Source organism: Chanodichthys erythropterus, chromosome 24 (assembly GCF_024489055.1).
Source record: "Chanodichthys erythropterus isolate Z2021 chromosome 24, ASM2448905v1, whole genome shotgun sequence".
NCBI classification, from domain to species: domain Eukaryota; kingdom Metazoa; phylum Chordata; class Actinopteri; order Cypriniformes; family Xenocyprididae; genus Chanodichthys; species Chanodichthys erythropterus.
In genome coordinates this window covers 4,038,944-4,063,905 of record NC_090244.1, presented here as the reverse complement: position 1 = coordinate 4,063,905, position 24,962 = coordinate 4,038,944, and the positions used below count along the sequence as shown (strand labels likewise).

The following is a 24,962-nucleotide window of genomic DNA, read 5'->3' as shown; positions in this document are numbered from 1 at the left end:
AATAGAATTTAATTAATGTGCTGTCACAGGTGTGCGCATATATGTTCTGCTATTTCACAACTTCAAAGCGGATCCTGTACTGTTAAAAGATTAATGAAGACGATATTTATGTTGACATGTACAATGACAGCTAAAGTTAAACAGGTTACTGAGCCAAACTTTTGAATAACCTGCAGGCGAGTCACACGTCTACAGTGAATGAATTATTCAGGCCTCAGAGAAGCGTCTACATGTCCTTTATCTGCCCTCGATCGATAGCGAAGGACAGACAGGGAGATACAGAAAGAGAGAGAGAGATAGTCATTGTGTTCTTTCTCTTTTCCCTGTCCTCATTTCACCTGTTCTTGCTCACCGCTGAGATCGCCTCGTTCTCATCCAGGGGTTTAACCAGGGGGCTTCGGAGAAGATCATAATCATAAATGTTTCTTGAGCAGCAAATCATCATATTAGAATGATTACTGAAGGATCATGTGACACTGAAGCCTGGAGTAATGATGCTGAAAATTCAGCTTTGATCACAGGAATAAATTACATTTTAAAATATATTACAATAGACAACAGTTATTTTAAATTGTAATAATATTTCACATTTTGTAATGTAGTTTTAATCAAATAAATGTAGCTTTGGTGGTTGTTTTAGAGCTTTTACAGGTTTTTTTATCGGTTTTAAAACCTCATTTCGTGACACTGTTTTTGACCACAAGTTGTTGTCCGTAGACAAAAGTCAAAAACTTTTTTTAAAAAACGAGTCATTTAGGCCACTTTTCATGTGTATATCTATAGTAAAGTGATGAATAATGATTTTTAATATTTAAAAAAATATATATTTTCATGGTTTGTTATAACATTTTTTCTTTTGTCAAATCAAGTTAGATAATTAATGTGGTTCAGATAACATAATATTTTGAATTTCTGTTGATTAAACCAATCGCCTTCATTGTATTAACTCAATTTTTTAATTTCAATGAACTCAAAATTTTAAGGCAACCAGGTAACTTACTTTCTCTAAGTTAAACCAACAATTCTTTTTTACAGTACAGTAATTTGCATGTTCGTGATGTGTAAATATTAATGTCATAAATAATGATAGTTCTATGTTTTATAGATATATCACCCATTATTGATCATTTTCCAATATCTAAAGCACTTGTTTTTTACCTTCTGAAAATATGTGCTTTTATAGTCAAACATTTTGTGTTTGAAACTGCTGTTGAAATGTTTCTTATAAGATATGTTGAATTAAAGAGGTCATGTGATGCTATTTTAAGAGTTTATTTTATTCATTGGGTGTACTAGAACAGGTTAACGCTTTAATGTTCAAAAAACACATTATTTTTCAAATACTGTAAAGTATTGCAGCCCTCTATTCCCAGTCTGTCTGAAACGCGCTGATTTCTATGAAGCCCCTCCTTCTGATAAGCTCAGAGTGCTCTGATTGGCCAGCAGACCCAGTGCGTTGTGATTGGCCAAACACCTCAAGCGTGTGTCAGAAATGTAACACCCCTTACCATAATCGCAAGCTTCAGCTTCCAATGAGTCAGATTCTGAAAATGCGGATGATCGAGACGATTTATGCAGGAATAAAGCCGTTAATCTTGTTGACGAATAATTTTCACGGATGAACACTTGACGATAACTAACCAAACCAGTTTTGAATGACAAAAATTATGTCTATATATTCAACAAATTAAAACTAGACAAAAATGTTAGGGAGGGATGATTTGGGAAAAGATCCAGTCAGAATCAATGTCCTTTGTGGTAGATGTGCACATTTTGCACACATCTACCCGGCGGGACATAAGTTGCCATACACTTGCTGCATGTCCCGTAATATGTTAAAAAATGTAAATGTCTGGGAGAAAGAGAAGAGCAGACATATAGATAAATCCGAAAAAGCGTGACGACACAAAAGAGAGCTCAATTCAGTCCGGTTTTCTGTGCGCACACAGAAAGCCGCCTCTCAGACAGCGCACGAGTACTGAATTGAGTTCTCTTTCGCGTCTTTTCACGCTTAAATACACACAAAATGATGTAAAAAATATCCGTTTTGGCGGGTATTCACTTAAAGACAGTAGGTTATGTTTTAAGTATGTCTGAAACACGCTGTTTTCTACAAAGCCCCTCCTTCTGAAAAGCTCTGAGTCCTCTGATTGGCCAGCAGACCTAGTGTATTGTGATTGGACAAACATCTCAAGTGTGTGTCAGAAATGTAGCGCCCCTTACCATAATCGTGAGCTTCAGCTTCCAAGGCTTCACAAGCAGTTGTAAACACAAACTGTTAATAATAATGTCGTCACTTTTACCGTATCAGTTCAATCCCGAATCAGATTCTGAAAATGTGGATGATCAAGTCGATTTAGAGCCGTTCATTTCACTGACGAATAATTTTCGTCTAAGACATTTTTTCATTGAAGAAAATGAGACGATAACTAAATAAATACCAGTTTTGAATGACAAAAACAATGACTATATATATTCAATGAATAAAAAATGTTAGGTGGGATGATTTGGGAAAAGATCCAGTCAGAACCGATGTCATTTTGCGCACATCTACCCGACGTAAGTTGACATACACTTGCTGTCCCATAAAACATTCTTAAATGTAAACGTCATGGGAGAAAGAGAAGAGCAGACATACGCATAAATCCGAAAACGCGTGACGACGCGAAAGAGAGCTCAATTCAGTCCGGTTTTCTGTGCGCACACAGAAAGCCTCCTCTCAGACAGCGCAGGAGTACTGAATTGAGTTCTCTTTCATGTCTTTTCTCACTTAAACAGTCAAATACACAGAAAAAGATGTCAAAATATCCATTTTGGCGGATATTCACTTAAAGCCAATAGGTTATGTCTTAAGTAAACGTAAAGAGTTGGGAGAATATCGGATGTGTATCAGTGTATTGGATCCATGCATTTGCCTTAAAGTGACAGCAGCCTAATAAACCTGCCGCTGTCCGTCATTAATGTTCATCAAACATCAAAATAAATAGAGAAAATCAGTCAATGTTCTTTAATAGCTTTAATAAGGGTTAATCTATAATTAATTTACACAAATAAATATGTCTGCTTGAATGCTAGAATGAAGAATGTTGTATGCAAGTTGTTATAAAGAACGCATCATTAATTAAAACCTTTATTTTTGTGAAGTGGTTTTATTTAATTTTAAGATAAATAAAGACATGTTATATGTCACAACAGTTAAATCTGTGTCTGGATTGCATGTTCAAACCTTAACATCATTCATATTAACATATTAATAGATGTTTTCTCCAGGAGTATATAATGAGTTTGGTCATTTTAGAGAAATGCTAACTAAACCTGCTACAATTCAGATGACTAAAATATGAATAAAACCAAATCAAGGAATCATTTTAAAGACTTTATAAGAGGGTTCAAACCTTAAATAGACTTTCACACCCTGAAATTTGCTCCCTTCTTTCTGTCATTATCATTTCTCCATCTGTTTTCATTTTTTCACATCATTTTCATGGCAGCTGAATGTGTGTGGGTTCAGTAAGACTGAACTAACAAGGACACTAACCCATTAACAGATTCAGCCAATCAGTGCTGCATTCAATTCACATTTAACCAATTACTGACACCGATCCTGAATATTCACGAGGATGTGTTTCTGAAGATTTGAAAGCCCTGTCTCTCTCCCCTCCCGAGCTAACCTCGTGTCTGTCTGTCTGTGGTGCTTTGCCTGCTCTGTGTGTTCTTGTCTCCTCTAAGGCTACGTCTGTGTGTCTTCAACAACTCAGCCATGATGTTTCCGCCATCGGCTTTTGAGTGAATTAACCAAGAACTAAAGTGACACCATTGAGAGGATGTTTTCTCGAAGCAGATGTGTTGACAGACAGACGCTTTATGGTTTGTGCGTAAACCTCCCGCCCGAGTCAGATCCGTCCTCCCGGACCTCGGCAGCTCTCCTTAGACTGGTGCGGATCCAGCTGGGAATATGATTTATACATATGAAATATGACTCTCCTCGTTTACTCACCCTTGTGTTATTGTCTGTGGGACACAGAGTTATTTAGCAGGATGTCCAAACTGCTCTTTTCTATACAGCGAAATCCTCTGAAAAAGAAAACACCAAACTACCATTTTAAAGGGGACATAAAACCTAGAGAAATGATGATAATGTCTTGAAGTTTATACAGTTCAAATCAAGAGGAAAAATTCCTACACTTTCTATAGCTCAGTTTTAGTTTAATTTAACTTTTCTTTTAATTTTTCAGGTGCTTTTTATTTACTTTTGTCTGTTTTATAGCTTTTATGGTTTGACTTAATAAGTTACATTTTATAAATTTTTGGTCACATGATGGAGCACTGCTGTTTATGGCCTTGTGATGCAGTATTTATTTTATTTCATTTTAATGCTGCACATTTGGCTACATGCAAAATGATTTTCATTGAATAGCGATTTCAATTTTAGTGTTTTATTTTATTTTATTTTTGTGGTCCACTTCTGGCTTTATGAAATAAGATTTCAGTAAATAGCAGTTTAAATTTCAGTATTATTTTATTTTATTATTTATTTTATTTTTATGGGCCACTTTTGACTTTATGCGATAAAATTTCAGTGAATAGCAGTTTAAATTTCAGTATTATTTTATTTTATTATTTATTTTATTTTTATGGGCCACTTTTGGCTTTACGCAATAAGATTTCAGTGAATAGCAGTTTAAATTTCAGTATTATTTTATTTTATTTTATTTTATTATTTTATTTTATTTTTATAGGCCATTTCTGGCTTTATGTGATACAATTTCCGTAAATAGCAATTTAAATTTCAGTATTTTATTTTATTTTATTTTATTTTATTTTATTTTATTTATTTTATTTTATTTTATTTTATTTTATTTTATTTTATTTTATTTTATTTTATTTTATTTTATTTTATTTTATTTTATTTTATTTTATTTTATTTTATTTTTATAGGCCATTTCTGGCTTTATGCGATAAGATTTCAGTGAATAGCAGTTTAAATTTCAGTATTATTTTATTTTATTTTATTATTTTATTTTATTTTTATGGGCCATTTCTGGCTTTATGTGATACAATTTCCGTAAATAGCAATTTAAATTTCAGTATTATTTTATTTTATTTTATTTTATTTTATTTTATTTTTATGGGCCATTTCTGGCTTTATGTGGTACAATTTCTGTAAATAGCCATTTAAATTTCAGTATTATTTTATTTTATTTTATTTTATTTTATTTTATTTTATTTTATTTTGTTTTATTTTATTTTATTTTATTTTATTTTATTTTATTTTATTTTATTTTATTTTATTTTTATGGGCCATTTCTGGCTTTATGTGGTACAATTTCTGTAAATAGCCATTTAAATTTCAGTATTTTATTTTATTTTATTTTATTTTATTTTATTTTATTTTATTTTATTTTATTTTATTTTATTTTATTTTATTTTATTTTATTTTATTTTATTTTATTTTATTTTTGTGGTCCACTTCTGGCTTTATACGGAAAGATTTTCATTGAATATCAGTTTTATTTTATTTTATTTTATTTTTATTGGCCATTTCTGGCTTTATGCGATACAATTTCACTGAATGGCAGTTTAAATTTCAGTATTTATTTTATTTTATAATTTTATTTTATTTTATTTTTGTGTTCCACTTCTGGCTTTATGCAGAAAGATTTTCAGTGAATATCAGTTTAAATTTCAGTGTTTTTATTTTATTGTATATTTTATTTCATTTTTCTGGTGTACTTTTGCATGCAAAAAGATTTTCAATGAATAGTGATTCAGTTTTCAGTGTTTTATATTATTCTACTTTATTTTTATGGCGCATGTCTGGCTGTATTCAAAAAGATTGTTAGTCAATAGTTATTTAAACATTTCATTTCATTGTTTTGTTTTTTTTTTTTTTTGTTTTTTTTGAGGGAAAGCCTTTACATTTACTGCAAAGACTTTCCCTCAAAAAAAAAAAAAAAAAAAAAATCATATGGACTGCATTTTGGTGTTTTGAAGTGTTTTTTGGAGCTTGACAGCTGTGCTCATCATCCACTTTGGTGTATTCACCAGTAGATTATCAAATGGATTTGGAACATTTTTCAAAATATCTTCTCCCATGTCCCACAGAAGAAAGAAAGTCCTGCAGGTTTGGAAGGACACAAGGGCGAGTAAACGACAAAACTGTCCTTCAAACATTTCCCTGCCAGTCTAAAGACAGCGCGATCCTCCCGGATGTCTCTCTCTCCTCCTGCTCTCTGTGTTCGACTGTATGTGCCATTTGCTGTGTTCCTTTACACTATTTGTTTACTCCTTCTCTCTCTTTTGTCTTTCCAGCGCTCATTTTCTCTCTTTCTCTTCAAAGCTTCACCTCTCTCCGGAAACAAACCGCTTCCTTCCTGGTCTCTTTGTCTTTCTTTTCCGTCGTTTCTTTTGTGTAGAACTAATCTGTGTGTGTGCTTTCGTTTAACTCTCCTTTCTCTCTGACTGACTCCAGGGTTTCTTGTCTTCTCTCGCTCTCTCTCTCCTGCAGCTGTGCTGGTTTGGTTGACGTCTCTCTCATGGTTTTGTTTGACTCTTCAGTCATGCGAATAATCTTCTGCCTTTCCATCAAAGAAAAGCGTCTCTTTTCCTCTTACGCTGTCTTTTGTCTCTCTTTCTCCCTCCAGCTGTAACCGTGTCTCAGTTTCGTCTGTATCTGTGTGCCGCCTTCATCGCTTTTCTATGTTCATCCTGTAGTTTTCTTGTGTGTCTCTCTCCGTGTTTCTGTCTCTCGGTTTGTATCTGAACTGTATCTGATCACTCAGTTTCATTCAGATGTCAGCATTTGTCCTCTTCACCTTCTCTCTCTGTCTCTCTGTCTCTCTCTCTGCTCTTTTGGCCCCTGCTCTGGTTTAGTTTTGTCCTGTCAACTAGTTCAGTAGTTTAGTCAAACATTTTAGAGGAATATTTTAGGGGTTTAGTACATGTCATGCTCGATCGACAGCATTTGTGGCATAATGTTCCTTACCACAGAAATAATCATTTTAACTGCCTAGAAACGTTTTACTGGATCATTTTATTTTATAAGAGCTTTGACAAAAAATATTAGCTTTCTTTCTGCTTTTAAACCCTTCATTATATTTCAATTTATTTTATTTTATTCTTTAAGCTGATTTTTTTATTTTCTGTGGCAATACACATTAATTTTTGTTTTATTAAATGGACTGATGAGTCAAAAATATTTTCTGTAGCATTAAACCTATTTTATTTTATTTTATTTTATTTTTATTTTTTTATTTTATGGACCAATAAGTCAAAATATTTTCTGTAGCATTAAACCTATTTTATTTTATTTTATTTTATTTTATTTTATTTTATTTTATTTTATTTTATTTTATTTTATTTTATTTTATTTTATTTTATTAAATGGACAGATGATTCAAAAATATTTTCTGTAGCATTAAACCTATTTTATTTTATTTTATTTTATTAATTAAAAAAAAAAACAATTTTTAGATGGACCGATAAGTCAAAAATATTTTCTGAAGCATTAAACTTTTTATTTTATTTTATTTTATTTTATTTTATTTTATTTTATTTTATTTTATTTTATTTTATTTTATTTTATTTTATTTTATTTTATTTTATTTTATTTTATTTTAAACATGGACCGATAAGTCAAAAATATTTTCTGTAGCTTTAAATCTATTTTATTTTTATTTATTTTATTATTATTATTATTATTATTATTATTTATTTATTTATTTATTTATTTATTTTTTTTACTTCAACTGTGCAGTGAGTAAAAAATATTTTCTTTGGCATTAAACCTTTACTTTACTTTTAACTTTAACTAAACAATGAGTAGCAATTATTTTCTGTGTCAATACACATTTTATTTAAATTTATTTTTATTTTTTAAAATGAAGCAGTGAGTCAAATTTATTTCCTGTGGCAGTAAATAAAAAAAAAGTTATTTTTACTTTAACTGAGCAATGAGTTACAATTATTTTAAGTCACAGATTAATTTTTATTTTATCTAATTAATTTTATTAAACGGAATAATGTGTCAAAATTATTTCCTGTTGCAACAAATATTTTATTGTAAGTCAAAATTATTTTCTGTGGCAATAAACATTTATTTAAGTCAAAATTATAGTCTGTGGTAATAAGCATTATACTACAAATGCCTGTAAATCGGCTTTACTTGTACTTAACCCATATTATTCCCATATTAAGTCAATTTTCCAGTCCAGGCCAGCCGCCCAAATCCGACTTCGGACACCAACCCCTGGAAAGCGAAACGGACCGCACCGCGCCGTGATGAATCGACAACTTTATGTGTTTGCTGAGATATTTAATAACCCTGAATATTGGCAGTTTATGGTGTCTTTTGGCTGTGTTATAAACTGAGGTAACACAATGTTTTTATGTTTTATAACAGGAAATGTGTCACAGTTTGAACTATGTGCTTTTTCTTTTCTATTTCTCTGTTGTGGCTTTATTTTATTGTGTTCAAGTGATCGAAAGTAAAAATCATTCTCATGCTTGTTATTAATTTGTCTTCTTCATATTCTTGTCCGTTTCTAAAATGTGTGATGAAGCCGGTCAGAATAACACGAGTCGACGCTCATAGAGGTCAAAAGGTCATCTGGGTTTGATTCTGTGGCAAAGAGAAAGAAACGCAGGGCAAGTCACACATGACTGGTATTTTTAGTAACCTGTTTCTCTCTGTCTGTCTCTCACCCTGCAGTAGGAATATGGGGAATAAGCCGGCTAACAGTCCTAAGGGTCAGCCGCCAGATGCCGACGGCCATTCTTCAGTGTCTGACCTTGCCAACTCGCTCACTGGAGACATGGTGATGGTAGGACAGTGTGTTTGCATGTAGCATCCTGGTCCTGCATAGTCTCTCTGACTGAATCGCACTGCAGCTCGTTCGGCCCCTTTAGACAGGAAGAGAAACGTCTGAACAACATGTAAAGTAACCAGGGGCGTTTTAAAAGTGTTGCTCATGAATATTAATTAGGTGAAAATCCTAACTAATTTGCTAAAAGGCTGACGTTGGTAAATAGGTGCATTTTAGCCTTCAAATAGCTGCTGAGTGTCTCAAATAAAACTCTTAAAGTGCCCCATTATGCTATTTTAAATTTTTTGGATCTCCTACAACAGGTTTACATGCATTCAGTGTCAAAAAACACTTTAATTTTCTCACAATATACCTTTCACATCACTTCAAAGAGTCTGAAAACTGATCGATCAAGGATCTTGTCTCCTTAAACCCCTCCTCTGCTCTGATTGGTCATATGGCCCAGTCTGTTTGTAATTGATCGACCACTTACAGCATGTGTCAAAAACCAAACGCACATCTAAATTTCAGGTCAGAGGCTTCCTCAGCACTTGATACACAGTAGGTGCGTTTACATGGAGCATTGTAATTGACCCTTCACAAAGACCCGCCCCCCTTAGTTACTGTTGCTTTATCTGACAAGCCATGGCGCTGTCACGCCACACAGAGTGAAAAATACATCACAAAGAGGATACTGACAACACGTTGACAATCAAGACAGAGCAGGTTACTTATGATATTAAAGGTGCCGTAGAACGTCTTTTTAAAAGATGTAATATAAGTCTAAGGTGTCCCCTGAATGTGTCTGTGAAGTTTCAGCTCAAAATACCCCATAGATTTTTTTTATTAATTTTTTTAATTGCCTATTTTGGGGCATCATTAAATATGCGCTGATTCAGGCTGCGTCCCCTTTAAATCTTGTGCTCCACGCCCCTGGAGCTTGCGCTTGCCTTTAACAGCTTAAACAAAGTTCACACAGCTAATAAAACTTATTGCTCCATCTGCCATCTTTTGCTGTTGTTCTTGCTTGCTTACCTAGTCTGATGATTCAGCTGTGCACAGATCCAGACGTTAATACTGGCTGTCCTTGTCTAATGCTTTGAACATGGGCTGGCATATGCAAATATTGGGGGCGTACATATTAATGATCCCGACTGTTGCGTAACAGTCGATGTTATGTTGAGATTCACCTGTTCTTCGGAGGTCTTTTAAACAAATGAGATTTACATAAGAAGGAGGAAACAATGGTGTTTGAAACTCACTGTATGTCATTTCCATGTACTGAACTCTTGTTATTCAACTATGCCAAGATAAATTCAATTTTTAATTCTAGGACACCTTTAAGCAAAGTCCCAGCTTTCAAACTGTGTAATTTTTAAAGAAATTCAAACAATAAAAACTTTTTGTGGCTCTTTAATGTGTCGTGACAGATCGCTGTAGAGCCTCAGCTCAAGCGGCTCATGAACCGATCATCTCTTCCTACTAGTTCATTTATAGCATCAAATAAACATGAATGAACATCAGAAGGAATGTTGTTTCAAATGCGGAAAGATGTCAGTACACACCATTTTTCAAGTTCAAGTCCACTGAGGTTAATCTTCTAACTCCTGACTGCTTTGTCGGACAAAATGGCGGATTCGGCGTTATGATTGGTTAGATCGCCTGTCAATCAAACCCCCGGTGAAGGGTCAATTGGTCGGTTTGATAAAGGCGAACTATAAGGCGAACAAAATAAAAACTCTGCCATGTAAACATGTTAATTCATTTTTCATTGGTTAAATCAATGCAGAATATCTCGTATTTTTCCGTGGGTGCTCGACCATTTGATTGGCGCCTATGCATGCAGGAATTGAACTGGAATTACTGACAACTCATTTCAGGCAGTTCAGAATCGGTACTTTCTTTTAGCAACAATAACTTTATTTGTCGCGCACATTGATTTTTATATCTTTGCAGAGTTTTTGCATTCACAAACAGCCATATTACACTACATGAAAGGTCATTTTTAAAAAACATAATGCGGCACTTTAAGGCAAGACACTACAGGCAAAAACATTGTTTTTTAACGCACTGGTCAATTTTGAGATTTTGGGCTATTTTTGTCTTTCATAACGTGTTGTTTCAGACCAAAATACACTTTAAGTGTTCATTTTATTGCACTTTATCTATTTGCATCTGTAGATTTCAATTCTAAAACATATCTTTAAAGGCTGTATTCTCAAAATACATTAAAAGTCAGCAATCTCCACACTTTATTCCTGTCTATATTCTGAAGGGGTTTGTTCATATGTCATTCACCCAACATTTTATTCCTAAAACATGCTGAAGATGTATTTTTTCTGGCTGTTGACAGTATTTTCTGATTTATGAAGTGTTAAAAAAGAGAAATCTAAAATCTGTCAACAAAATGAATGAACCTGGCTTTATCCAGTGCTTAGATTTCTTTTCTATAAATGAATTCAAATTAATCCATGTTTAAATAGATAATGCCTCATTTGCATATTTAAACAACATTTCAGAACACTTGTTAGACAAAAAATGTTTGCAGTCCTTATGCAATCAATCAGCTGGGGAAGTATGATCTGTTTTTTACCCAATATTCACCTGGGCTGTCTTACGTCTTTAATATCTTAAGACATGCCTGTGTGTTGATCAATAATAATGTCAGGTGTTAAAAAGACTCTTTATAGCAGATCTTTGGTTAGGCTGAAGTGTGTGTGCTTTTGTCACAGCGCCGATCTTCACATTCATCATTCTCTCTCATGCTCTCTTTAGTTGTCTCCGGGGTCGGAAGACGACGATCACGAAGGTCCAGTGAGCGAGAAACTGGGCCGGATTCAGTTCAGCTTGGGCTACAGCTTCCAAGACACGACTCTGACGGTGAAGATACTCAAAGGTCAAGACCTGCCCGCTAAAGACTTCTCTGGGACCTCCGACCCCTTCGTCAAAATCTACCTACTGCCCGACAGAAAGCACAAACTCGAGACCAAAGTCAAGAGGAAAAATCTCAACCCTCACTGGAATGAAACCTTCCTTTTTGAAGGTCAGCTGTGGATGAAATCTCTTGCTTAGTAAAAATATGTCTCACAAAACCTGTGAAGTACATGTCTAGGTCATAGTTCATCCCAAAACTTGAAGAAAGACATTGGGGAAATATGTTTTGCTTTAAACACTATAATTACTTTAATATTAATAATAATACATTTTACTGTTAACCCTCTGGACTCTGAGGCTGATTTGGGGCCTGGTGAAGTTTTGACATGCCCTGACATTTGTGCTTTTTTCAGTTGTTCATAAACATATTAATGACAAAAGTGTCATTACACTGTATTCAGCACAAACTAGGCTACAATAATATGTGAGGAACATGTATGTACATGTTTGTGTTTTTGAAGGAATAACATTTATGCGTGGTTATTGAAAAAACAAAAAACTTAAGTCACTGAAATAAGGCCAAAAAAAGTATAGTAAATCTGAGTTTACAATACTTTAGGGTATTGGAGGTTGTAAACTAGAGTTTTTGCTTCAAAATTATGTAAAATTTATTCTTCCTACTCCTTCATATAAAACAATAGAGAGATTTACATTTTCTAAAACATCTTTGGTCAAGAAACACAGTATGCGTGGAGGCGTGAATCACCATGAATAATGGGTGATTCTCACCTGAGAAGACAAAAGAATCGCATAAAGAGCTCTAATGAGCTGCATAAATAATGAGCTCTTTCAGTCAGGTAGGCTGTGAAAAAACCCTCTGTGATCATGTCTCAAAGCTCATCAAACATACAGAAAAAACAGCAATACTGTGAAATATTATTACAATTTAAAATAATGATATTATATTATATTCTTTAAAATATAATGTATTTGTGTGATGCAAAGTGTCTGAACAATTATGTTACCTCTATGGCATTTCATATAGGCTTTTAGCTTAAAGCATGCACATTTGGAGAAATATTGATGGATTCTTATATGTTTATGTCAAATTTCTATACAGAGGAGTAATATTTATTCAGGATTTATTGTCATTACTATGAGCGCTGGATACTGTGTTTTCAATTCATACTTGCAACCAGAGGGTGCTCTGTACACCTTTAGTCCACAAATGCCTGCTAAAGAAGAATAGGCAATCCAGGAATTAAACGAACTAACAGAGGCCAGAGATCGCTAACTATGGCTATTCAAAACACTTTTGAAGACAATAAATACACGATTGAGACGATGAATGCATGCATTGACTCAGAATTTGCCTCTGAATAGCGCTGACTCCGTGGGCGTGGCCGCATTAGTGGATAATGAGCTGAATCACGGATTTCTGACATGGCTCTCTTTTCATACAGATTACATAAACACAGAATGTTTGTTTTCGATTTAAAACCTGACATTTCAACTTTTTTTTAGACATAAGTCTAATTTTTTTGTGATTAGTATTTACTAAGTTACAGTATATTTTCTGGGAACTATCAGATTGGACTTCGTTCAGAGGGAGACGAGAGATCACGCATCATGTTAGTTTTCTTTATTTTACAAAAAGCACAACATTTTGTTGTTACTCTGAGTGTACACAAATGAAAGAAGATATTCCACAGATTAAAATGGTGTATAACTCTTAATTGTATGTGCAACATTGACAGAGTATTTTGAGTCTCTTTCACACTGGTTAGAAAAAAAACGCGGTGGTATCGCCGGCGATAGAGTGTTAAAAATTATATTATCATTTCTGTAGCTAAAAAATTAGAGCAAGACAGTTGCAACACTAAGGTCATGATGGGTTCAATTATTATAATTATTTACTGTAATACTGATGAAAAAACTGTATTAGAATCTAATGAGAAACAGCATGAGAAGAATGAAAATGACAAAAAAAAGGCTGTAAAAGTAAACTGTCAGGTCTCGTTACAATAATGAGAGGGTTTTTGTTTGTTATTATAATTTTTACATGACAGTAATGAGAATTTGGAGGGAAACATGCTGAATCATCAGGAAAATACTGTCTCGGTGCAAAAATGTTAATGGCACTGGTAAATCTGACTCTAATCTTGCCTTCATTACACCTCCTCAGGGTTCCCGTATGAGAAGGTGCGGGAACGAACGTTGTATCTCCAGGTGCTGGATTACGATCGGTTCAGCCGTAACGACCCGATCGGAGAGGTCTCCATCCCTCTGAATAAAGTGGAGCTCGGACAGCTGAAGTCCTTCTGGAAGGATCTTAAACCCTGCATGGATGGAGCCGTGAGTGGACTTTTCCATACAATGGAAAATGTGGACTCTTAAAGGGATAGTTCACCCAAAAAATGAACATTTGCTGTTCATTTACTCACACTCAGGCCATCCTAGATGTAGGTGACTTTTTTTCTTCATTTGAACAGAGATTTTTAGCTGAAACTGTGGAGTGATTCATATAATGGAAATCACGTCATGCATGACCTGTCCAACGTGATTACGCAATGCGTAGCAGTGCAAGATGAGTATTTGTGGTTTGAAAGTATATCATTTTTATTTTCTGTAGAAAATGACCAATCGTTTCGGCCCTTATTCCTCATCTGGGATCATGTAGAGCTCTTTGAAGCTGCACTGAAACCCGTTGATCCCCGTTGAAGTCCACTATATGGATAAAAATCTGTTATTATGTGTAGTCCATATGACTGTTGCACTATATTCCAAGCTTTGCCGTAACTCTCAAACCTCTTTCAAGCTTGTGTCAAGACATGTGGTCTGTTTGTGTGTGTTGTAGGGAAGACGTGGCGATCTGCTGTTATCTCTGTGTTATAACCCCACTGCCAACACCATCACTGTTAACATCATAAAAGCTCGCAACCTCAAAGCCATGGACATCGGGGGCACCTCAGGTACTCAGACACACATATAATAACATTAACGAATACTCTGGTTGAATGAATATTGAATAGCTTCATGTGTCATTTGCATAACTCACGCCCTCTCGTTCTCTGATTGGCTGTAGACCCCTATGTCAAAGTATGGCTAATGCACAAAGACAAGCGAGTGGAGAAGAAGAAGACAGTGACCATAAAACGCTGCCTGAACCCCGTTTTTAACGAATCCTTCCCTTTTGACGTGCCCGCACATGTTCTCCGAGAGACCACCATCATCATCACCGTCATGGATAAGGATCGACTGAGCCGCAATGATGTCATTGGAAAGGTGACAATATGTGCATCCTGTTTAAGCTATTGTGTAATGCGTAAATTACTTACAAATTATAATCCGCTACTGATTTCATATTACATGAAATAAAGTGTAGTCATTGATTTTTGGTAATGTAATTAAGTTACTTTTAAATTACTACCTAACTCGTTTATCAGAGATTTGAGATTCATGTATAAAAGCAGTATGCTTTAGAAAGGAAAACTGAAAAGATTTTTTAAAAATGTGTACAGATAGATATAATACATATATTAGAGGAGTAACGGTACACAAACATGACGGTTCGGCACGTACCTCGGTATTGAAGTCACATATCGGTACGGGTTCAGTTCAGCAGGGGGGAGAAAACTAAACATAAAATTGCTTCTTTTTTCTTCTTTTTTATTAAACAGTGGTTTATTGAACACATTGTGTTTCTCTCTTTAAATAAATTCAACTATAATTAACATTTTCGTAAGGATAAAAACAATCTATCCCAGCTAATGCTGTAAACTATATACAGGAAACTTTTTCTTGCACATTACTACAATATTGAAGGTTACAATTAACAACACAGCCCAAACTATTAAATTGAGTTCTTTATTTTTAGATATAACAATCAACAAACATATATTTAGTGAAATGCTGCCCTCTAGAGCTCATTTCTCTAGTGAACTAACATGCTAATGGACACTAAATGACTGACCTGAGGTAAATGTAATGCTACGTAAGCTGTTTTATTAATGTTTTTCCACGGTTGAAACATTGGTTGAGAGATTAGACTTAAACATTTTTATGCGTAGATCATCTGTTCTTCTTTTTCGGTGGTTTTTCCTGTTGTGGCGGTTAGCAAACAGCGTTGCATTACCGCGGATGCCCCCTTCTGGATCAGAGTGTAGATTGACTGTATGCACTGAACAGTGACGTCCGTACCGTGACGGTTCGGGACGAATACATGTACCGTTACACTCCTAATATATGTATGTGTATATATATATTTATATAAAACTAGAAACGACATAGATGCTAAAATAAGAGGGTCAAAATCAAAGACAATTGAATAACACAAGAGAGAAAGTGTAACGCGCAATATGGCGGAATAAGTCCCGCCTTCTAAATAAGAGCCAATCGCCAACTGGTAAAGTCATAGCGTCACTGCAGCAGCTGTTAAAAGCTCTGGTTTCTACAGAAACAGTCAGACATGCGTCTCCGAAATGAGGCGCAAGAGATGCGCATTTTCTGTGCATGCGCATTAGCTTGATCCAGCCTGAAAAATACAGTTTTTTGTCATGATTCGAGAGTTTGGAAAAAACATTTATGAGACGGTTTTTGTCAGATTTCATTGGTGATTTCAAATATGAAATTTAATCGTAAGGTTGGCGAACAGTTTTGGAGAATTTGATGTTTCCCCATTCAAAGAGATAGGAGCTGCAAGATGCCCAGGATGCCCGAGAGGCGTTTCAAAGATGGCCGCCGAGTGAAATGACTTGTCTTAAAGGGACTTTGGTCAAAATATAATTCTTAATATATAATATGCTTGGGTTAGGAACGGGTTCTATTCAAAGAAAAAAACACAGATTTTATTTAACATTCGATTCTATTAACGATTCGTCTGCATTCGTTCACTGTTGCAGAACAAAATCGTTCAAAGTCGTTCAAAGTCATGTTTCATGATTCAGCGCTCATACTGAATCAACAGCGGCACGACAACTGAAAATAAGGTTGTTCAAAAGTACTAAAAGAATCGTTAATGGAATCATTTAGGAATTGGAATCTTTTAGTGGAATTGGAAACGAGTCGTTAAATTCTTTACGATTCTCGACCTGGAAAGGGCGTTTTGAAAAGAGCGGGAACCCTGCTGTGTCCTTCATTCTTGTTTACCATCATCTCTTTCTTGTTTTCTCCTTCAGATCTACTTGTCATGGAAGAGCGGTCCTGCTGAGGTCAAACACTGGAAGGACATGTTGAGCCGGCCACGCACAAACGTGGCGCAGTGGCACGCCCTCAAAGCCTGATTCGCCCTCTCCATCTCCCATTTTTCCCTCCGACCCCATTTGACCTTTGACCCGAAACCCCGTCCTTATGCACAAGACTAACTTGCTGCCAGACGGCACAACACGGGTACTTTTAGCCATCCACTCTTGTAACCTTTAACCTTTGAGCTTCTGAATCTCTCCTCCACTTTCATCTCGATTTACTCTGGTAACATGTAGTATAAAGGCCTGCATATTTACCAGTTGCTAATTACACAACGGTTCTTTGATATTTTGTGCATTAGCATCCGTTCGGGACTCTGGGATAGTCGCGAAATCCAACAAAGCCATTTAAAGATGCTCCGAGAGCGCTCGTGCCGCAACTACACGTTACCAGGATGATGTTTTCTTCCTGTTTTATTTTTTTTAGCTGTCATTCCCCCGTGTTCCTCAGGCTGGAGAGGTCTGACATCTTTCTGATGTGTGAACGCGTCACCTCGGCCCCGTCCCTCGTCTCATTCAACCAACCCCTCGTCTAGACCCGGAGGCTCGTGGGAGCTCATTTGGCAGCCTTTAAATTGGCCACCGCTGAAACGGATCAAGTCGCAGGAACTCTGGGAATTGTATTTTTCCAGGTCTCAGACATCCCATGCGCGTCCGACAGCCCCGGAGGGCCGCTGTAATTAAAGCCATGAGGGGAAATGCGACGCCCTCTTGCCATTAACAGTCTCATTTTTTTCTCGTCACCATTTATAGTTGTTTTTCTCGAAATCCCTGACCTCTCCAAGCCTTTTCCTCATCTTTCCCACTTGAACTGATTTTCTGTATCTTTGTTCCTTCCATCTCTCGTTCTATCTATCCTCCTTTCTCTCTTTCTTCTTCTTCTTCTTCTTCTAAGTAAACAGCTCCAATTGGTTCAGCTGAAAGCCGCAGACATTGAAATCTTACGCCATCTGGAGACTTACAGACAGCAAATGGACTCCACCATCCTTGTCTCTTTTGCTTTTTTCTCTGTGGTTTCTCTTTATCGCTGGCACAATAGTAGTGAAGTCCCTCTTTTTCTTGGGATCCCTTGTTGTCCGTGTGCTGTGAGTGACGTGTTGTAGATCCAACCGAAATATCGTTAAAAACATTAACCACCAGGGCGGAGAAAAGAAAACAACTTCCTCGAAGGATCGTTCCAGGTCTTCTGGGACTTTTGAAAGAAAATCCAGATCTAAGGGGAAAAAAATACACACACATAGAAAAAAAACTTGATGTCATCTTTTTTTTTTTCTTTCATAAAAAGGACATTTGAAGAAAAACAATCAGAATTGTTCTTCCAGATTTGCTGTGAACTATAGAAGCAAAGAGTTTGTTGATTTTGCGCCGGATAGTTCTCGCCACACTTTGCTCTAGTGACGTGTTTCTTTGTGTGTGTGTGTGCACTAATAGGGGCTCATGTTTTACAGAAACCCCATCAAAAATCTGCCTTTACCCGCGTATGTGTGCGTATGAGACTGTGTCAGAGGTTGATGGGGATGAATCTCACGGAAACATGTCATGGTCATGTTTTATCCCAAAATCAAGAGAGAAAAAAAGAAATAATTTTTTGCCAATTAGGACAATTACATTTTTTTTTTTTTTTTTGTGAGATGATGTTCATAATAATTAAACATATTTTACCCCCAAATGCTCTTACCATAAATAACTAATTTATAACTTAACTTTATAGATTTTTTTTTAATACAGCATTTTTTATTTTAAATGTAAACAGCAAATAACTACCATGTTTAAATATTTTACAATTAAAATAATATTTTTATTTAGGTTATATACAGTGTGTTTGTATATATATATATATATATATATATATATATATATATATATAAGTGCTGTCAAATCGATTAATCACATCTTACAAGCGATTAATCACATCTAACTTAAAAGCTAACACACACACACACACACAAATATATTTACAAACGGTTGCTAGATGAGATTAATCGCTTATGTTAGATGTGATTAATCACGATTAATCGATTTGACAGCACATACACACACTATATATTTACAAACAGTTGTTAGATGTGATTAATTGCTTAGGTTAGATGTGATTAATCGTGATTAATCGATTTGACAGCACACACACACACACACACACAATATAGATATATATATATATATATATATATATATATATATATATATATATATATGTATATATTTATTTATGTATTTATTTATTTATTTATTTACAAACGGTTGTTAGATACGCTTGATCGCTTATGTTAGATGTGATTAATCGCGATTAATCTATTTGACACACACACACACACACTATATATTTACAAATGGTTGTTAGATGTGATTAATCGCTTATGTTAGATGTGATTAATTGCGATTAATCGATTTGACACACACACACACTATATATATATATATATATATATATATATATATATTTATTTATTTATTTACAAACGGTTGTTAGATACGCTTGATCGCTTATGTTAGATGTGATTAATCACGATTAATCTATTTCACACACACACACACACACACACACACACTATATATTTACAAATGGTTGTTAGATGTGATTAATCGCGATTAATCGATTTGACACACACACACACTATATATATATATATATATATATATATATATATATATATTTATTTATTTACAAACGGTTGTTAGATACGCTTGATCGCTTATGTTAGATGTGATTAATCACGATTAATCTATTTCACACACACACACACACACACACACACTATATATTTACAAATGGTTGTTAGATGTGATTAATCGCGATTAATCGATTTGACACACACACACTATATATATATATATATATATATATATATATATTTATATATACAATATTTTGTTAGATGCTATTAATCTATTTTACACACACACACACACACTATATATTTACAAACGGTTGTTAGATGTGATTAATCGCGTTTAATTGATTTGACACACACACACACACACTATATATATATATATATATATATATATATATATATATATATATATATTTTTTTTTTTTTTTTTTTTTTTTTTGTACAAACGGTTGTTAGATGTGATTAATCTAACAATCTGTCAAATATATATATATATTTGACAGCACTAATTAAATATTTTGTTTTAATTGTAAAATATTTGGGTGGGGTTTTAAGCACATTTTCCCCAAATTTTTCATTAATGTAATGTATCAAAGATTTTTTTTCTGTAATTCTTGTTTCTATTTTTTTACCTAAAATAAGTTGTGCAATTAATACTACTGCACACAATGCATGAATAATTAAACATTTCATTATTTTTTACATTATTTTGGTACTGGGGATTTGGGGGGCTTTATTTACAGGCTTTATTTTCTTTATGCAAAAAATAATTTCCCATTACTTTCTTTTGATTTAGGGGTGAAATACGACCCAGACGTGTTTTTTGTTTTGTGAGATTCTGCTGTGCGTGTATTACAGCATTAATGTGTATCTTCATTGATGTTAAAAATAATCAAAGTGTGTGAATATGCTGCTCTATTTTCTCATGGCTTCCTTCCGTCTTATTATGAGACTCTTTTTCTCCTCTGAAAAGAGTTGGAGAAATGTGAGCTGCACTTTTTAATGGTGTAACACTGAGAAATATAATAGTAATTGTTAATACAATAATAGATAGTTTTTGTATTTTAAGGGAGGAGCGTTTTAAAGAGCAAACGGCACGTTCGGGGAGGCTGGACTGGGCTGGACAGACAATCTTTCTGTTTCTCTCTCTCTCTCTCTCGAATCATTTGTTTTTTGTATATGTGATATGAGTGTGTGTGTTTGTCAAGATTGTGTCATTTATGCAGGCCGGATGCTTGCGGCATGACGAGGCATGTGTTAGCATGTGGTGTGGCGTTTCCGTGGAGGGTGTCGTTGCCATGGGGTCACTATGGGGACGGAGTGAGTGTGCAGTTCGGTAGAGACGCTCAGCATGACATCGAGACACAGAAGCAGAGGACGGCTGTCCAAACTCTCTCTCCCTCTCAAGAACAACTAGTTATTCTGGGCAGAGACCTTGAACAGGACAGACTATTTTCCACCTAAAAGACCTGAGCTATAAAAGTTTTTTAGTAACATAAGTAGTGCATAAACAAAATATCTGGCTGCCAAATTTGGTGCGTTATCCCAAGAGAATTATTAAATTAACTGTTCATTTAGCACAGTTCATGCATCTGGTTAATTTGACATTTTGGCCTGTGTGATTTCTAAAGACTGGTTAGATTAGAAGCTAATCTGTTGAATCCAATAGTATTTTCAATAATAACTAGTTGATAGTACTGTATTTTACTAACACTAATCAGTAGTTGCATGCTAATTTAAAGGTGTACTAACTATTTTTTATCTGCACTACCAGTCAAAAGTTTGGACACATGTACTGTACTCTTTATACCATGTACTTCTTTTATTATTAAAGTCAAATCAAACTATTAAAGAAGCATTTAGATGAAATGCCTTTTAACATCACAAAGAAACATAAATTCACTTAAATGTGTCCAGAATGCTAGTGATCTTGGGCTACGTTCACACTGTCAGCCCAACTGATCTAATCTGATCTAAACTATTGACTGTGTATCGCAACTGTTCAGATCTGATTTGTGTGTCCATGCTGCTCAGATGTTGTCTTTTTTTCTTTGATCAACATCACCGACAGCAGCAGGTTTATTAGGCTGCTGTCACTTTAAGAGTTTATGCACTAATCCAATATACTTTTACACAACATGCGTTTTCTCTCAACTATTTACGTTTCAAAACTGTGTTCACTTGGCAGGACAGGCATTTTGACATAATTTTGCACATATTTGACCATTTAAGCGCAATAAAGCCCTGAGTATACTTCGTTTTTTTTACGCGTTCGCACAGTCGAACGCACAGCCTTGCAAAGTATACTTCATTTGACTCGTACGCATACACATGCCTAGTTAAAAAATCTCTACAACCTATGTTAACATCTTTGTATTCTTTCAGGCTAGAATTGTACAAACCTTGTTCTAACCTAATCTGTCATCTATGTAGGCCTCCATTGTCGCTATATCTTGCATGCATTCTGGTCTGTTCTGTTTATGCAGGTTTTCTTTGACTACCTTGTGAATTGACGCCCACAGGGCATGGTTGCCACCTTGTGGATAAACTAAATGAAACGTGCACAAAGTACAAAACTCCGGCGGTGCGCGTACAATACGTGCATACTCTTCTGATGACTAAATTTGCGTCATGCGCACTGTACGCTGAACCTTGCTTATGGGTAAAAAGTGTAGTATACAAAAAAGAGCTCAATTTGGTACTCGCGAGCTGTTTGAGAGGCGGTTAAGTGTGGGAATGACTAAAATGATGTGCAATACAAGCACTATTCGCAAAAATATTGATTTTGACTGACAGTCTGAACAAGGTTTTGGACTTTATACTGACACCTATTGGTGTGGATGTAGCATTACAGATAGCATTTTCAAAATATTCTATTCACAGGTGTCTTTGTCACCTATTATTTATTTATTCTGCAAAAAAATAGTTTGAGAATATTCACACAACGTACTAAGCTAAACCAAGTGGTATTCGGCTAGTCATGTGACCTCAACCTGCCGAATCTCATGTGAGGAGTATTGGAACCATTCAGATATTCCAGTATTGATACATATCGAAATATTGATATTTTTGACAACACTAGTTCACACTTTCTAAATCTGATCGGATATGCATAAAAATTGGATTTGAACTCACAGTCTGAATGAGGCTTTGAACTTTATACTGACACCTATTGGTGTGGATGTAGCATTACAGATACCATGATCAAAATATTCTATTCACAGGCGTCTTTGTCACCTATTATTGATTTACGCTGCACTTTTCATTCCATTGACTTCCATTCAAACGCATGCGAATGCGTCACACCGGAAATGCAAACTTGTACGAAAAAAATTCGCAAGTTTGGTGAACTCTGACCTGCGCATTCACATCACATGAAGATATGCGACCAGTAGAAGATCGATTTGTCACGGCATGACCTCTTGGCTGACTTAAAAGAATGATATTTTTGCAGTAAAGTCGAGTAGGTTCTATATTTTTAATGTATTACTATAAATTATGTGTTGAATTCATGTCTATAAAAAAGACGCTGTAGACCGTGACGTCATATCACGACCGTTACCACATCCGAAGAAATTTTGCACGTTCAAAGTCTAGTGTCTAATTGTCCAAAGTCTAATTGTTATATTCAGACGATCCTACTAAGCTAAAGCAAGTAGTATTCGGCTGGTCATGTGACTTCAACCTGGCGAATCTCAAATGAGGCTATGCACTTTTCATATCTTTAGACGTTAACGTTTTATTATCAGTGTTCAAGTAACACCAGTAAACTCAAGCTGCATAAAAACTCCAGAAGGCCTCGTAATGATTTTCGCTGTTCGATTCTGCCATCTTTAATAGACCCGGCCCGTGTGCGTGTCCGTGCCGTTCTTTGGCAGATCGGAGGCAGCGATGCAGCACATCTTCCAGACTGTATTTAAGGGTCCACAGTACATCTGCTTTCAGCCAGGAGCCATTTCAGATCAGTGGAGCGTTTAATAGAGCGCTCTAATGCACCCGATGTAATCAGATAATAGTACAGCTTAAATTGCGTGTGTTTGTGTTCGTTCTCCATATCTAACCCTTTAGCGTACACAAACGTTGTGCAAGACGCCATATCTGCTGAGTGTGTGCACATGCATGTGTTTGTTTAAGCAAAATTTGAGCACATTTTCAATGTGTACTGTATGTGTGTGCAGTCATGTGTTTTTCACCTCACCAATCGAAGCTAGTTGTACGTGTGCTTGTGCATGTATGCATGTGTGACGTACGCAGCTGCTGACTGTTGAGTCAAATATTGAGTCTTGTTAAGTTAAAGGTGATGTTTAATGTTCAGAGTCAACTTTAAGTAAGCCATTAGTAGTTTGACGTCCTGTAATCATTGTGAGTATGTTGTTGGAACAGCCCGATATGTCAACATCTCGCTCAACCAATGGAGTGAGATTGGGATACTTATTTTATTAACAATGGAGGACGGTTCAAACCCTTGCAACCATCCAGAACATCCTTAAAAAAATGTAGCTATTTTTGCAGTTTTGTTTGCTGCTGCTTGCTGTGCAGAAATGACACACTTCATCAGTTGTAAAAATCATTTAATAATCCCAGAATAAATGCAGTAAATGCTGCGGGACAGATGAGCTTTATTTAGTAGTTATTCTCATGAGACTCAGTCAGCAGTCTGAAGTGTGTGTGTGTGACGGTCACTGACCCCTGTGCTGACCAGCACCTTTGGTCTGCACAGCATGTGTGTGTGAGCACGTGTGTTCACCTGTGTGTGTATTATAGAGCAGTATGATTGTTTTGGCAGCCAGTGTCACTGTGAATTATTTTCTGCTTGGACTTTTTGGGTTGTTTTTTTAGGAAAACTGGGCTAAAGTTCTCTCGCACACATGCACATGCGCACTCACGCTCGTTTGAAGCATCACAAACACATGCGATTGTTTTTCAGCTCATTAACCAGCAACAATAATTTCAGTTCTTCATTTTACCAAATAACTGATTTAAAAAAAAAACTATTTTTCCACATGCATGAGCACGTCACGCATCTCCCACACACACATCAGCAGTTGCCGTGTTCGCTCCTACACACACAAACAAATCTGAAAGACGAATTCACGCACCGTACATCAGTCACTCCTCCGTCCAATTAGCTGCTCTTCAGAGATGAGAGCGAGAAAGAAAAAAAATCATAAAAATGAGTTTAGCGCATGTTTGCAGCGGGTTGCATCATGCAGGTCTCGGCTGGAGACACTTACAGTCTGAGGTGTTCGGGGTGAGCTGCAGATAAACTGCACATTTTATTGCTTAGCAGCTGCTCGTGCTTCAGTTCTCAGTAAAACGCCATGTTTTATTTAAGCGTCAACTTTATCTCAAATAAAAATAGACACAAATGAGGCTGTAGGTAAGAGTGTAGAGCTGTAAAATTAATGTGGACAGCAGCAGGAGAA

The 24,962-nt window shown here is 35.4% G+C and overlaps 1 protein-coding gene across 4 annotated transcripts in view; it reads left to right on the top strand.

Annotated features, from left to right (window-relative positions):
- The window catches only part of syt7a (synaptotagmin VIIa), a 172,826-nt gene extending 154,160 nt beyond the window's left edge, over nt 1-18,666 (top strand). For 3 of the 4 annotated variants that reach the window (XM_067379722.1, XM_067379725.1, XM_067379723.1), the window contains 6 exons: nt 8,711-8,822; nt 11,580-11,847; nt 13,864-14,033; nt 14,536-14,650; nt 14,764-14,963; nt 16,856-18,666. In XM_067379722.1, the coding sequence (XP_067235823.1) occupies nt 8,711-8,822; nt 11,580-11,847; nt 13,864-14,033; nt 14,536-14,650; nt 14,764-14,963; nt 16,856-16,960 (970 nt within the window). In that variant the 3' untranslated portion in view covers nt 16,961-18,666. Of the gene's footprint in view, nt 1-8,060; nt 8,372-8,710; nt 8,823-11,579; nt 11,848-13,863; nt 14,034-14,535; nt 14,651-14,763; nt 14,964-16,855 lie in introns of those variants that run through there. The other variant, XM_067379724.1, reaches the window with a different exon arrangement.
- Nucleotides 18,667-24,962: the final 6,296 nt, after the last annotated feature.